This window comes from Phoca vitulina, unplaced genomic scaffold (assembly GCF_004348235.1).
Source record: "Phoca vitulina isolate PV1807 unplaced genomic scaffold, GSC_HSeal_1.0 scaffold36, whole genome shotgun sequence".
In the NCBI taxonomy this organism is placed as follows: Eukaryota; Metazoa; Chordata; class Mammalia; order Carnivora; family Phocidae; genus Phoca; species Phoca vitulina.
In genome coordinates this window covers 91,012-105,631 of record NW_022589739.1, presented here as the reverse complement: position 1 = coordinate 105,631, position 14,620 = coordinate 91,012, and the positions used below count along the sequence as shown (strand labels likewise).

The 14,620-nt window shown below is 46.9% G+C and overlaps 1 protein-coding gene across 8 annotated transcripts in view; it reads right to left on the bottom strand.

Annotated features, from left to right (window-relative positions):
• Positions 1-13,931, bottom strand: part of SERGEF (secretion regulating guanine nucleotide exchange factor) — a 218,889-nt gene extending 204,958 nt beyond the window's left edge. For 3 of the 8 annotated variants that reach the window (XR_004302127.1, XR_004302126.1, XM_032427357.1), the window contains exons 1-5: positions 13,841-13,931; positions 9,883-10,018; positions 7,731-7,886; positions 5,929-6,023; positions 2,040-2,100 (exon numbers count right to left, since the gene is read on the bottom strand). Coding sequence is in view for 1 of the 8 variants with exons in the window: in XM_032427357.1 (XP_032283248.1) it covers positions 2,040-2,100; positions 5,929-6,023; positions 7,731-7,886; positions 9,883-10,018; positions 13,841-13,900 (508 nt within the window). In the remaining 7 variants the exon portion in view is untranslated. The other 5 variants (XR_004302132.1, XR_004302131.1, XR_004302129.1 and 2 more) reach the window with 5 other exon arrangements.
• Between the last annotated feature and the right edge of the window lie 689 nt (positions 13,932-14,620).

Genomic DNA, 14,620 nt, shown 5'->3' with positions numbered 1-14,620 from the left:
AATCATGGAACACTACATCAAAAACTAATGATGTAATGTATGGTGATTAACATAACATAATAAAAATTTTTTTTAAAAGTCCATCAAACGCATAATGGAAACTGCTGCTTTGTAACTGGACAGAAATGTACACGTAAGACTAGCAATTACAGAAGTTGGTAGGAAAGGGGGAATTAAACCAATAATAAGCAATTCTCCAGTCCTAATTTCTAAAAAGAGAAGCAGCTTATAAAAATGTAATCACTAGCATACAACTCAGCAATCACACTCCTGGGCATTTATCCCAGAGAAATGAAAATTTATGTCTGCATAAAAACTTGTCCACAAATGTTTATAGCTTTATTCTTAATAGCCAAAACCTGGAAACAACCAGATGTCCCTCAGTGGGTGACTGGTTAAACAAACTGCATTGTTGTGGGCTGAACTGTGCCCCCCAAAATTCGTATGTTGAGGCCCTAAACTCAGGTGTGACTGTATTTGGAGAGAGGCCTGTAAGGAGCTAATAAAGGTTAAATGGGTCATAAGAGTGAGGCCTTCACCTGACAGAACTGGCGTCCTTATAAAAAGAAGAAGAGATACCAGATGCCTCCCTCTCTCCATGAGTGCACAGAGCAAAGGCCCCATAAGGACACAGCAAGAAGGCAGCCATCTACAAGTCAGGAAGAGAGGCCTCACCAGACAGCAATCCTCCTGGCATCTTGATCTGGGACTTCTAGCCTCTGTAACTGAGAAAACTGTTTAAGCCACCCAGTCTGTGATATTTCGTTATGGCAGCCTGAGATGACTAATTCAGTGGTATATCTATACCAGGGACTACTACTACTCAACAATAAAAAGGAAAAAATTATTGATACACACACCTTGGATGACTCTCCAGGGAATCCTGCTGAGCAAAAACAGTCAACCCCAAAAGGCTATATACTGTATGATACCATTATATAACGTCCTTGAAATGACATTACTGTTGGGGAACAGAAGAGCGGCTGCCAGGAGCTAAGAAGGGGTGGGGGCAGGTAGGAAGTGAATGTATAAAAGGTACATACAAGGGTGTATTAAAAGTGAGTGCTAGGAAAAGGCCACAGGCGGGATGGTTATGGTGATGGAGCTGTTCGTATCCTGACCGTATCAAGATCGGCCGGGCTGCTGAGCTACAGTTTCACAAAATGTCACCGTTGGGAGAAACTGGGAAGAGAGTGCATGAGATCTATTGTATTTCTTGCAACTGCATGTGAATCTGCAATTATCTCAAAACTTGTTTCCTACATGCGCAACATTAAGCCCCAGGCGACCATCAGTACCGAGCTGCACCGGACCCTTCCTCGCCCCCTCCGGCCTCCCCGGGCCGCGACTGGACTCATCAACGCCTTGAGCCTGAGCTGCCAAAGCCAGTTAGGTCTGCCCTTCACCTCGCGAGAGTGGGAGCAGAAAAACAACCCAGGGAGAGGAGAAAGGCTCACCGCTCTTCTGCAGGCCATCACCTCTCTCCACCTGCCACCGTCCCCCTCATGCACACTGTCAGCCTAAGGTCCACCACCACTCTCTCATGGTACGGGAGACGAGCTCATTGGAAGCTTTGACATTAATAAACGTTAAAACCCACTAGGAAAGCAGTGTAGTTCACAGTAAAGAATGTGGGCCTTGGAAAGGAGGTCATTCCAGACTCTGTTCCCAGCTCTACCTTTGACCACCTTATCCCCTAAATATCCCCTGCAAACTTAGACAAGCACTCGAGTCTCTGCACCTCAGTTTCTTCACATGTAACTTGCATCACGGCAAGGCTGTGAGGATTAAATAAGGTATGGATTAAATCAAGAGAATCTAGCACCATGCCTAGAACATAATAAGGAGCTAGAAAACTTCATTTCCTTCCTCCCCACCTGCTAAAGGTTTCCCACATGACTTTGGCCTTATGTCTCCTCCTTCTAATCAGAAATGTAGTACAGCAGGACACTTTGAATTACTCCTTAGAGTTTATTTCCTCTAAAGCTCTGCTTCTCTTTATTACGAGCCTATTTTGAAAATAAAAGCAAGATGATCACCTGTAGCAGCTAAAGCATGCCTCAGTCCAGCAGCAATGCAAACGACCTTCTCTCTCAGAAGCTGTGGAAAGAAAGAAAAGGACTGAGATCTTAGAATCACCCATCTGCAAGATGTTATGTACTTTATGCCCTGATACAATGCAGCATGGCCCTCATTACATGTCGGACTGCTTTAGAGTCCCCAACCTCCAACATTTCCATCCCTAAATACCTCTATATGTATCCTGAAAAGGAAAAAAAATCTTTTATAAATAAATGTATCACAATGCGTTTCAGGGCTGCAAGGGACCTTCAAGGTCATCCAGTCCAGGGGTTGGCAAACGTCTTCTATAAAGACCAGAGAGTAACTATTTTAGATTCTGCAGGCCACATGGTTTGTGTCATAGTCTCTGCTCTGCCATCGTAACATAAAAGCAGCCCCAGGCAATACATGAATGAATGGGCATGGCTGTGTTCCAGCAACACTTCATTTACCCAGGGTTCTAGCTGGATGGCCTCTGATCTAGTCCAAGCCCCATCCAATGCCAGAACCCCTCCACAACACCCCAGGAAATCATCACCCCACCCCTCCCAAGCAGCTGCTTCCAGTGACGTGGGCTCACTATCCCCAGGTGCCTGCTCCGTGTTTTCACCTTCCGTTTACCTCCTTAGCTGCCTCTAGCCTTTCACAATGCTTTCCAAATATGTGAAGACAGTTGTCGTGTGTCCTCTCTGAGATGTCTTGTGGTGGCTTTAAAACCAAGTCCTCAAATTCTTTGAAACCCATCCCTTGAAGTTGTGGAGCCTAATTCCCCTCTGGCTGAATGTGCGCTGGACTTGGTGACTTGTTTCTAGTGACCAGGAAAAAAAAGTGATGAGCAGCCTAGAGACAAGGTGATAAAAGGTACTGAGGCTTCCTGCTTGGCCTCACTCTCGAATCTCTCTTGGGGGAAGCCAGATGCCATGCCTGCACAATCCCACAGAAAGGCCCACGTGGCAAGGAACTGAAGCCAACTGCCAGGTGCGAGAGCATGGCAGCGGGTCTGCCAGCCCAGCCCAGAGCCGTCAGCAGACGGCCTGCAGCCCTAGCTAACATCTTGACCGTAACCTCATGAGACCAGCTAAGTTGTTCCCAGACCCCTGACCCTCAGAAACTGAGATAGTAAATGCTTGTTGTTTAAAGTTGCTAAATTTTTTTTTTTTTTTTTTTTTTTTTGGGCAGAGAGAGAGAGAGAGAGAGCATGCGCTCTTCACTCCACCCTCCACACTACCCCTTCTGGCCCCTCCCTAACACATTGTTCTGACCACTGGCCATATGCTACCTCCCTGATGGTCCCCTCCCCATGGGCACTTCTACCACTTCCTTATATTCCAATCATACTAAACTGCTTGCAGTATCTCAAACCCTGATATTTTATGCTTCTACACCTTTGCTTATAGTTCCTTCTGTGTGGAACGCTCTTCTTTTATAGCTACTCTGTGCATCTTATCTCAAGCCACGTAAACTTCTACTCAACTTTCGAGACTCAGCATAAGCCTGCTCTCACTCCACCTCCCTCTCCCTAGAAGGAGTTAAGTATCCCCTCCTTTGAGTCTATACCTGCAGCCACCATAGTTTTAACATGGTAATGTATTTAGATGTTCTAGATCTAACATGTACCACTAAACTCTAAGACCCTCAAATGCTCAGATTGGGTCGTACTCACCTTTGTCCCCACGGCCCCAAACACAGTGCCTATACACAACAGTTGCTATTAAATAAATGAATTTCTCTTATATTTCACTTTGGCACATTCCTCCCGTTGTTCAAGAGGATGCAGCCTGACAAATGCTGTCACCTCCTGATTCTGTCATCCAACATATTTTAATCATTGTTCCCTTCTGTCTTCTTTAATCATGTGACCTAAGCTAAATTAATCAGAACTTATGTAGGTTCTTAAAAAGCCATCTATTTGTAATTGGCAACTGTAACACTTCCTACGATAGGGACCGTAGAGTCTAGATTTCTCTGCGTACCATGTGCTATAGACTGAATGTTTGTTTTCCCCTGAAATTCATATATTGAAACCTATTACCCAATGTGACAGTATTTGGAAATGCGGTCTTCTGGAGGTGATTAGGTCATGAGAATGGAGCCCTCATGAATGGGATTAATGCCCTTATAAAAGAGGCCCCAGAGAGCTCCTTTGTCCAGCAAAATGAGTGTCTATGAACAAGGAAGCCAGTCCTCACCAGACACCAATTCTGCCGATGCCCTGATCTTGGATTTTCCAGCCTCCAGAAATGTGAAAAATAAATGTTTGTTGTTGAAGCCACCCAGTATATAGAATTCTTGTGACAGCAGCCTGAACGCTCTAAAACACTGTGGAGATCATGACCTCAAATAATATCCCAAAGACCAGCAACTGTAATTCAGCAACATGACCAAGCTCTCTCCGATGAAAACAGATCTCCTACTCTGAGTCAGAGTTCAAGAAAATTAGCTAGATGTGAGCAGCTGAGGTGGTGAAACTCATTTTAGATCCCAGTATGTTTCTTTTAAAATTCCATAGTCCCGGGACACCTGGGTGGCTCAGTCAGTCGAGCAACTGACTCTTGGTTTCAGCTCAGGTCATGATCTCAGGGTCATGGGATCGAGTCCCATGCTGAGCACAGAGCCTGCTTCTCTCCCTCTCCCTGTTCCCCTCCCCTGCCACACACATGCTCTCTGTCTCTCTCTCTCAAATAAATAAATCATTAAAAAAATAAAATAAAATTCCACAGTCCTACTGTGACCACTTACATACAAACTTCACAAAAATGTGTACATTATAAGTATGATGCAGTGGAAAGAGCTCTGAACTAGGGCCAGGAGTCCTGTCTAGCACCCGGGCTGTCCAGGAAGAAGCCACTAGCTACATGCAGCTACCAAGCAACCAATATGTGACCAGACATAACTAGGCTAAACTGAGACACACTCTGAATACAAAATGTACACCAGAGTTCAACGTGTATGAAATAGAGAACATAAAGCATCTCATTAGGAAATGTTAACATTAGTGAGACATAAAATGAAATAATACTAGTTTGAATACATTGGGTTAATTTAAAAGTTACTAAAATTAATTTCACCTACACGCCACAATATGAGTGAAACTTAAAAACATCATGTGACATGAGAGAAGCCAGACACAAAAAGCCACATATTCTATGATTCCATTTATGTGAAATGCCCAGAATAGGCAGATCCACAGAGACAGATGAGTGGTGGCCAGGGGTTGGGGGAGAGCAGAAGGGGAAGTAATTGCCATCGGGTGCACAGTTTCTTTCCTGGTGATGAGAGTGTTCTCAAATTAGATAATGCTGATGGCCGACATCTCTGTGATATACTAAAAACCACTGAATTATACATTTTTAAAGGGTAAATTCTATGGCATGTGAACTACATCTCAATAAACCTGTTATTTTAAAAATTAATTTCATATTTTTCTCTTTACTCTTAAATGATGCTACTAAAAATTCTAAATTATGTATGCGATTCACATCACATTTTTATTGGGCACTATTGGCCTACCATTTGCTGAGCTTAGTGTCTTTAGCTAAGTCACTTCTATCTGGACCTGTTTCTAACCTAGTTCCCATTATTACTAATTTTAGAATTGTAAAATGTAATTAATGTCTTTGTGACATATATTACTTTCATTGTTTTATTTCACAAAAATTTATAACGTGTATGAGGATTAACAGAGGTTTTTCACTCACAACCTCCCTCACCCACCTCCGACCTACTTTTTCCCAGGAGAACCTAGGTTTTCCAACTTAAATTCTGACTAGCCCCTGGGTTTTCAGGGACCCAGCCAGTCTCTGAGTCTGGGGCAGGGAAACGCTTTAATAGGACGTGGGTCAGCTACATATTGGGTGCTATCCTTACCTCAATGGCCTGGGGAACCACACATCTTCGAGGGCCATGAGGAACCCCCAGCTGGCCAAAGGAGTTGGATCCACATGACAGAACTTGACCACTTTCTGCAAAATTCAAATACTTAAATCATAATCTAAGAAGTAAGATATCTGTAACCAGTGGGTAAATGCTGAAGGATGGGAAGAGCAAAGGGAATGAGAGGAGGAAGTGGGGGCTGTGATTCGGCACATTCAAACCACAGTCCCTGCTTTTATTGTTCCTCTAGGAATAAAAACGCAAGGCACTGGGCTAGGTTCACAGATTCTCCATCACACTACCTAATTAATGGCAGCTTATCTGTGTAGAACATTAGCCCGCTGCCTGGTGCTGGGATGGGAGGATACTTACTCCCCACTTTTCTCATTTCCATGCATCACAACTTTCATTATTTTAACACTCCAGGCCTCTCTCCCTGCTCCTCCCCATGCTCACTGCCTCCCCGGGGAAAAGGGAGAACCTAACCAACTGATGAGTTTGGGAGAAGGAACACAACATGTGTGGCTTGGTACCTTCCTCTCAGGTATTCTGGACTGATGCATAGTAAGTGTTTCCCCTACACAGATAACCTAGTGTTTGCAGAATAAGTTTGGCTCAGAGGAGTGTTACAGAACCCCTTGGCCTGACCACCAACCCCGTCCTCCAACTTAGCCTCTATCAGTGAAAAGCCAATACAGTGTGATCTCCAGCTATCTGGCTGCTCTCCTCCTTTCTCACAACTGGTTCCACAAGCGAGCAGGAAACAGAGTGCTATCCACTGACATCTTATAACCCCAACACAGTCCACGAAAAGCACTTCAGTAACGACAGCTATTATTTAGAGTTATTACTACTAAATTCAGCACACATTACAGAACCCCTCTGCAGAAGAGGTGGTGATGCCTGAGCAGGGTTTTAAAGAAGGGATAGGAGTTCATCAGAGAGACAAAAGGGGCTGTACCAGAGAACAATGTTCTGCATGATATTTCTAGAAAGAAAAGTATGGGGAATGTGGAGAATAAAAGACAAGGCAACAACAGGGATAGGTAGGGAACAATAATCGAAGCCATGTGCTAAAAGCCTGGGATCTGAGCTATGCTCATGAGAATCCACAAGCGTGGGGTGGGAGAGGATATGGTCAGAAGATGCCCTTTCCAAAGGACTGTGTCAGTGAGGGAATCTAATCAGAAACTCTAGATGGTCTTTTCCATCCAGAATGACAAGCTCGATGGGGCAAAACTACTTCCAGGGAGAAGTCAGCTGGACAAAAACTAACTATTGCTAGCTGCTCCCAAGAGCATTATCCTATTAACCCTTTGGCCATATCCCTCTACATCCTATTCTGCTATCTGGCTTTGCAGAGACCAAACAATTCTGCCCAACCATATTTAATTTTTTTTTTTAAATCCTTCACTGGGGAAAAAGATGTTACCACTGTTGTGTGACCTCTGATTTCCTCATGCTTCCCCACCACATTCCCCCATGAGTAGCCCTTAGCCAGCACAATTGGCCAGCTAGCCCAGGCACACACCTATCATGAATTTCTGGGACAGGAAGTAGCCACCAAAGTTAATCTAGTCCATCCCCCAGTTTCTGGCAAAGAATTTTCTAGCCCAAAATTTTGCTGTTCAAACTCCTCTTGCAAAAGGCACCCACAACCTTCCTCAACAACCAGAGAGAAATTGGTATGTGTGTTTACACATATAGAGGATTTCACTTCATTGGGATCACCACCACCAAGCTCTTCTCACCCACTGCCTTGGCGGTGATAAAGACTTACCCAAGAGTGAACTCACCTGTGAGAATAATGGTAAAATCCCAGCCACAGGCCACCTGTTGGATAGGACAGCCAAGGAGGGACCTGCAGGCAGTAAAATACAGAACATCTTCTGTGTGACCAAGCCCCAGTTGCCCGTCTTTGTTCAGACCACAAACAAAAAGGCCTCCACCATCTGCAAAAGGCAAAGGCTTTGGTGATAGTGTACACGGGGGAAATTACAACTGTCAAAGCGAGAAAGAGGATTTCACTAATTAGTTGCAGTCACAAACCCAGCCTCTCTTCTCCCACGCACACTAATAAGCCACATAGGTTAATGTGCACTGGTCTAAACGGCATAGGGCCAAGGCGTTCAAATCCAGTACCGACACGGGACACTCCAAGTCCTAGAGCAGTGGCCAGTCACCTAATCGAGCATCTGCTAGAACAAGAAAAGCCTACATCCATCTAGAACTTAGAACATGCCATGTATTATGATACGAGCCTTATCTGTGGGGCCGATTTATCCTTTAGGCACAGTGTCTAGGGCCTACAATACTTTTAGAGGCCCACAAAAATGTTTGTTTCTTTTTTTTTTAAAGATTTTATTTATTGGGGCGCCTGGGTGGCTTAGTCATTAGGCATCTGCCTTCGGCTCAGGTCATGATCCCAGGGTCCTGGGATCAAGCCCCACGTCGGGCTCCCTGCTCCACGGGGAACCTGCTTCTCCCTCCGCCACTCCCCCTGCTTCTGTTCCCTCTCTCGCTGTGACTCTGTCAAATAAATAAATAAAATCTTTAAAAAAAAAAAATTTTATTTATTGACAGAGAGAGACAGCATGAGAGGGAACACAAGCAGGGGGACTGGGAGAGGGAGAAGCAGGCTTCCCACTGAGCAGGGAGCCCGATGCGGGGCTCGATCCCAGGACCCCAGGATCATGACCTGAGCCGAAGGCAGCCGCTTAACCAACTGAGCCACCCAGGCGCCCTCATAAAAATGTTTTAATTTTATATTTTTTTTTTTTTAAGATCTTATTTATTTATTTCACAGAGAGAGAGTGAGAGAACACAAGCAGGGGGAGCGGCAGAGGGAGAAGCAGGCTCCCTGCTGAGCAGGGAGCCCAATGTGGGTTCAACCCCAGGACCCTGAGATCATGACCTAAACCAAAGGCAGACACTTAACCAACTGAGCCACCCAGTGCCCCTAATTTCACATTCTTTTAAAATAAGAAAAAAATAAATGCAATAATAATGAAAATGCAATGCTAAATCTAGCCTGGATTAGACTAATCTTTATATCAATGAGGTTGTAAAATAGAATTCTTAATATTTCTTTATGGAGGAAAGGGTCCACAAAGGCAAAAGTGCCAAGGACCCATGAAAGTCATAATGCAGCCCTGTCACTCACTGATTCTCCTCATCCAGCCTTATTACCCCCATGTAGCAAAGGGGAAATGGCACAGAGGAATTAATATGCTCAAGGCCACACAGCTAATAATAGAACCAGGATTTGAACCCAGGCAGTTGATTCCAGAACTCACGTTCTTTTTTTTTTTTTTAAGATTTTATTTATTTATGTGAGAGAGTAAGAAGCAGAGGGAGAAGCAGGCTCCCCGCTGAGCAGGGAGCCTGACGTGGGGCTCGATCCCAGGACTCTGGGATCCTGATCTGAGAAGAAGGCAGCCACTTAACCGGCTGAGCCACCCAGGCGCCCCCCGCCCCAGAACTCACATTCTTAACCAGGATGCAATATGCCCTTCTTTGCAATATCATGGCACCTGTAGTACATGTTAAGTACTATCATAGGTTCTGCAAAGGAAACTAAGGAAAACACAAAGTTCTTGCTCTCAAGTAATATTCAATCTAATTGCAAAGACTTCTACCTCACAAGTGAAAGTTAAACAGCAATATATAATATAAAATGTAAACTATGTTGCCAACTTTGCCACTAATGTGTCTTGTAACCTTAAGCAACTGGTTTTCCTCTCTGAGCCTCATTTGTATAAATGGGGGCAGGGAGCCTAGAAGATCTCTGAAGGCCTTTCAGCTCTAAAAGCTAAAATTCTCTAACGGTAACTTGGCTCTTTCACAAGAATGTTTTCCTCTGCAAAATACAAGAGGCTGAAAGATGGCAACATAACCCGCTAGTGGGAAATGTCTAAATAAGAAATGTCTACTCCAGAAAGATGTTACCTGTGACAACAGCAGAGTGGCCCCCTCCTCCCGTGATCCTCCGGATACACTCAGGTTTACAGAAGTCATTCAGTTGCTGGGGCAAAAGTACATCTTCCTTATGGCCAAGGCCAAGTTGCCCGTAGCTATTCGCACCCTAGGGATAATATAAGGCAAGGATGAAAGCGTACAGGAACCACAACTGTCAATGTGCATTTACCTGTCCCTATCTTTCTCAACCCGACATGCCTCTCAGAGCCTTTCACAGACGAGATTTCATAAGCTCATTCTTAAGAGGCTGTTATATGCAACCCATACTTAGATGGTGGCCCCATCCCCAGAATACCACGATTTCCACGTGAGAAGAGCCCTTAGTATCCACTACTTATCCAAACATGCTCCTCGCCTTCTCCTTCCAACGCCTCAGCCCACATGTGTCATCTTTGGGGGGCAGCATGGGAGTTCCTTCTGAGAAAAGCTAATTCTCTAGGGAGGCTAAGGAAAGAAATGAGGGGAAATGGGAACAAAGTGGGTGGGAAATGCACCGGACTTGTCCCTTCTCCTCATGCCCTCGCTGAGAAAACTGGCAATGGCTTCTGTAATCAAAGTTAGCTGAGACTTTGCGCCCTTAAGCAGGGCACCTCATTGTTATTTCATTGTAAAGTGAAAGAGGTTGGCAATGATCTCGAAGGGCTTTCCAAGTACAGTGTTGTGTGACTCTGAGATTCACATGGTGAGATTCCCGTAAGGAAACAGATTTCCCCTTGGTGGGCAATATGTCTATCTTTGTTATTATGAAATAAAGGTCCAGAAACTCTAATCCAAAACCCTTGCAGCTAGATGTATTTCAGATTCAGAATTGTATAGACTTTAGAAAAGTAATACCGTATATAAATCATATACTCTGCTGCAAGGTTCAGGAGCAGCACTCCATAAGCAAAATAGTATTATTTCTGCAGTAAGAGGTACAAATACAGTAAGCAGGCAAAGACTATAAATAGCATTATGTCAGGTCAGTTTGGGGTTTTTGGAGTTTTTTGTACTCAAAATTGGAGATAAAGAATTGTAGACCTGCAGGGAGAATCTGCAGATTTCAGAAATCTTTATAATTCCTCCAAGTATCTACTCCTGGCTGGTTCTTCCTAGATATGAATAGCAAAACCTTCCAAACGTGTTTGTTTTTTAAGATACCTGAAAGAGGAAAAGTGATTTAAAATAACTACCCAAAATACATACGTACATACAAACTTCTGCCCCTTATGGTCTATTTCACATTTGTACAGGGCTGCAAGGACTCCAAGCTGGAAGCGGAAGCCATGACAGGGGCACATGTCCCAGAGGCCTTCAGGGACAGTATTAGCTGCCAAACAGAGTGCTTCTCCAATGGTTGGCATTCACCTTTAATTCTCACAATAACAGAGGAGATGGACATTATCGCTCCCGTTTTACAGATGAAGAAACTAAGGCTCAGAGAGGTTAAGTGGCTCCATAGTCATATAGCTGGGGAGGCAGTAAGTCAGATATGCCCCGCTCCTTTCATTATACTATACTGTGTCTCTTAAGGATATATGGTGAACTGCAGACCAGAGCTTCCCTGGCAAGAGGTTAACTATATCTACATACCCCCATCACTTTATCCACTTTTTCTGCTTTATTTTTCTCATAGCACTCCCTGACATGACATTTGCTTATTGTTTATTGTCTCCCCTACTAAAAACCAACTCAATGAGGGCAGGAACTATGTTCACTGCCATTTCCCCTGCAGCTGAAACTGTGCTGGCCCAGAGAAGGTATACATATATTTATATAGTAAATGAATGTAAGGTCTGATGAGGCCCTACCTAGGAAAGATGAAAGGAAAGATGTGCACACTGTGGGGTACACATGCACAGTGTGTCTCCGTCAGCCCTGAGATCGCTGTGGCTGCCCCACGAGCAGGACTGCAGTCTGCTGAACAGAAAGTGAGAGAGACATGGGCACTTGAGGCTCAAATTATGGCACTCAATTTCTGTAACACAGCAAGAGGCCCCAAATCCAGGATAAAGCAAAACAGAGGAAAATTTATTACAACATGTTTCAGCTGTATTTGCCTCCTTTCCTTACAAACACTTCAGACATATCATACCCACATACAACTCCAAGGAGGTAAATTTCCTTGTTATGGGCTGAATCGTGTTCCCCTAAAATTAATTTGTTGAAGCCCTAGCCTCTAATATCTCAGAATGTGGCTATATTTGGAGATAGGGCCTTTTAAGAGATAATTAAGGCTAAATGAGGTCGTAAAGGTAGGGCTCAAATTCAATATAAGAAGAGACACAGGCGGGGCACCTGGGTGGCTCAGTTGGTTAAGCGACTGCCTTCGGCTCAGGTCATGATCCTGGAGTCCCTGGATCGAGTCCCGCATCGGGCTCCCTGCTCGGCAGGGAGTCTGCTTCTCCCTCTGACCCTCCCCCCTCTCATGTGCTTGCTCTCTCTCATTCTCTCTCTCTCAAATAAATAAATAAAAAATCTTTAAAAAAAAAAAAAAGAAGAGACACAGGGATGCTCTCAGATTGAGAAAAAGCCACATGAGGACACCACAAGAAGGTAGCCATCTGCAAGCCAAAGAAAGAGGCTTCAGAAGAAAGTAAACCGCTGTCACCTTGCTCTTGGACTTCTGGCCTCCAGAACTGCGACGAAATAAAATTCCATTTTTTAAGACCTCCCAGTCTGTGGTATTTTTCTATCCCAGCACTGGCAAACTAATACACCTCTCCACACATATTATGCAGCAGGAAGGCCAGCAGGCCTCCAAGCAGTTAGAAGAGGCCATATCTGACGCAGACCCCAGTCTCCCGCCTGGGAAAAGCCACCCCAGGCACACATTCAATCCCCAAATCCACCCCCAGCTCAAGTGCCACCTCAAAAATAGTCCCCAGCCAGCCAGGCTACCTCCCGCCACACCGCCGTCTCCCTTCCGCCAGTCCGCCGCCTTACATTCAACAAGTGCTGCTTGGTACTGATTATCACCTTTGTTCGACCAGTCAATACATGTTCGTTTTAACGGTAATACAGGTGGTATCCTGCTCCCTCAACTCAAGAGCTAGGCCTTTCACTGTTGTGTTTTCCCCAAAAGACCAGCACATAGCCAGGCACACAAAAGGGTCTCATTCATTCATTCGTCAACAAGTATTTGCTAGGCACCGTGAACAAGACAGGCACAATACCCACCCTTATGACACTTACATTCTAGCCAAGGAGACGGACATTAACAAATTCTACATTTCATTACAATTGTGATATGGGCTGTAAAGAACTACAAGACACTATGTCCGCTTATTCCCATGCATCTGTCTGGTCGGCCGCTGGCACCACACTGCTGTGCAGAGACCCTCCTCCCTCCTAGCCAGGACACATGAAGATGACCCTGTCTCTCAGTGCCGCCGTCAAACCAACACCGGCGCAGACTCTCACGCCCCCAGTACAGGCAAGATCCGGTCACAGAAAAATATCAGCAAACATGCAGGATCTCCGCCTTGTGCACGGCCCACCACCGCAGGCCTCGCATCAAAGGATGCTCCCGCCAGGCTGGGGTGGGGCTGGGAAGGGGCCGGCATCCTGCGGGCAACCGGAGGGTGAGCAGCACAGGTTGCCCCACAGGGCTCCGGGACGGGGCGATCCCTCCACGCCGTCCCTCCCGCTATCCGGGCCTGAGGGCTCTCGCGGAACCAGACGCTCTGCCCAGGAGCCAGATGCTTTCCCCTGCGCCGCAGCCCCCTCGGGTCCGGACCCCACCAGCCAGCAGGCCCCTAAGTCACCCGTGAGGACCCACCCCCCCGACCCTCTCCCCCTCAGGCCCCAGCCCAGGGTCCTCCAACCCAGAGCCTGGCCCGGACCTCGGCCGCCCAGCCCAGGAACGCCCACGCCGAGGCCGCCAGCTCCCCGCGCCTCTGCGCCCCCTCAGCCCCAGCGGCCCCGGCCCGGGGGCGGAGTCACGTACCCAGGCGAAGAGCGCGGCCGCCGCAGGGGCGGCCTCGGAGGCGCTCGCCTCCCGCTCCATGTGGGGACGCTCCGCCGGCGCTTCCGGGAGGGGTCGGGGGTGGGGCCCTCCAGGGGAGGGATTAGTGAATGGGGTGTGGGCCCGACGCGGGTGGGGCCTGTGATTGGGTGGGGCCGGCGCGGGGGAGGAGTCTGTAATGAAGGCGGGGCCCTTGTTAGGGAGGGGTCTGCCGTGGCGAAGGGGCAGGCACGGGGGAGGGGTCTGTAGCGGAGGCGGGGCCGACGTGGGAGGGGGGCCTGCAGTGGGAGCAGGGCCGGAGCGGGGCGGAGGAGGAAGAGGGTCTGCAGTGGGGGCGGGGCCAGAGTGGGGGAGAGGCCTTGGAGGAGGAGGGGCCATCCCTGGGGAGTGGTCTGCAGTGGGGCGGGGGCGGAGCCGAGGGAGGGCCCGCGAGAGCCGGGCAATCGCCTCTGGAGCCTGTTTCCGACCGCCGCCCCCGGGCGCGCTGAGAGCGTCTCTGCCTTTGGCCCCCAGCCTTGCAGTGCCGTTGTGCTTCTCCCTCCCTCCCCTCGCATTCTATTTTTAGTAATATACGAATGCACTACGCTCCTTCGTGTTTTCATCTCCTTGGAGTCCCACGACAGCCCGGAGGCGCTGACAGGGCAGAGATTATACCACCCGCTGACCGGGAAGAAATTGAGGCGGGGAGCGGGGTGGAAAGGGTCCTGTCCCAGTGTCTTAGCCGAGCTGTCTTTGGATCTGCTTTGGTGTGCGTTTGCAAAA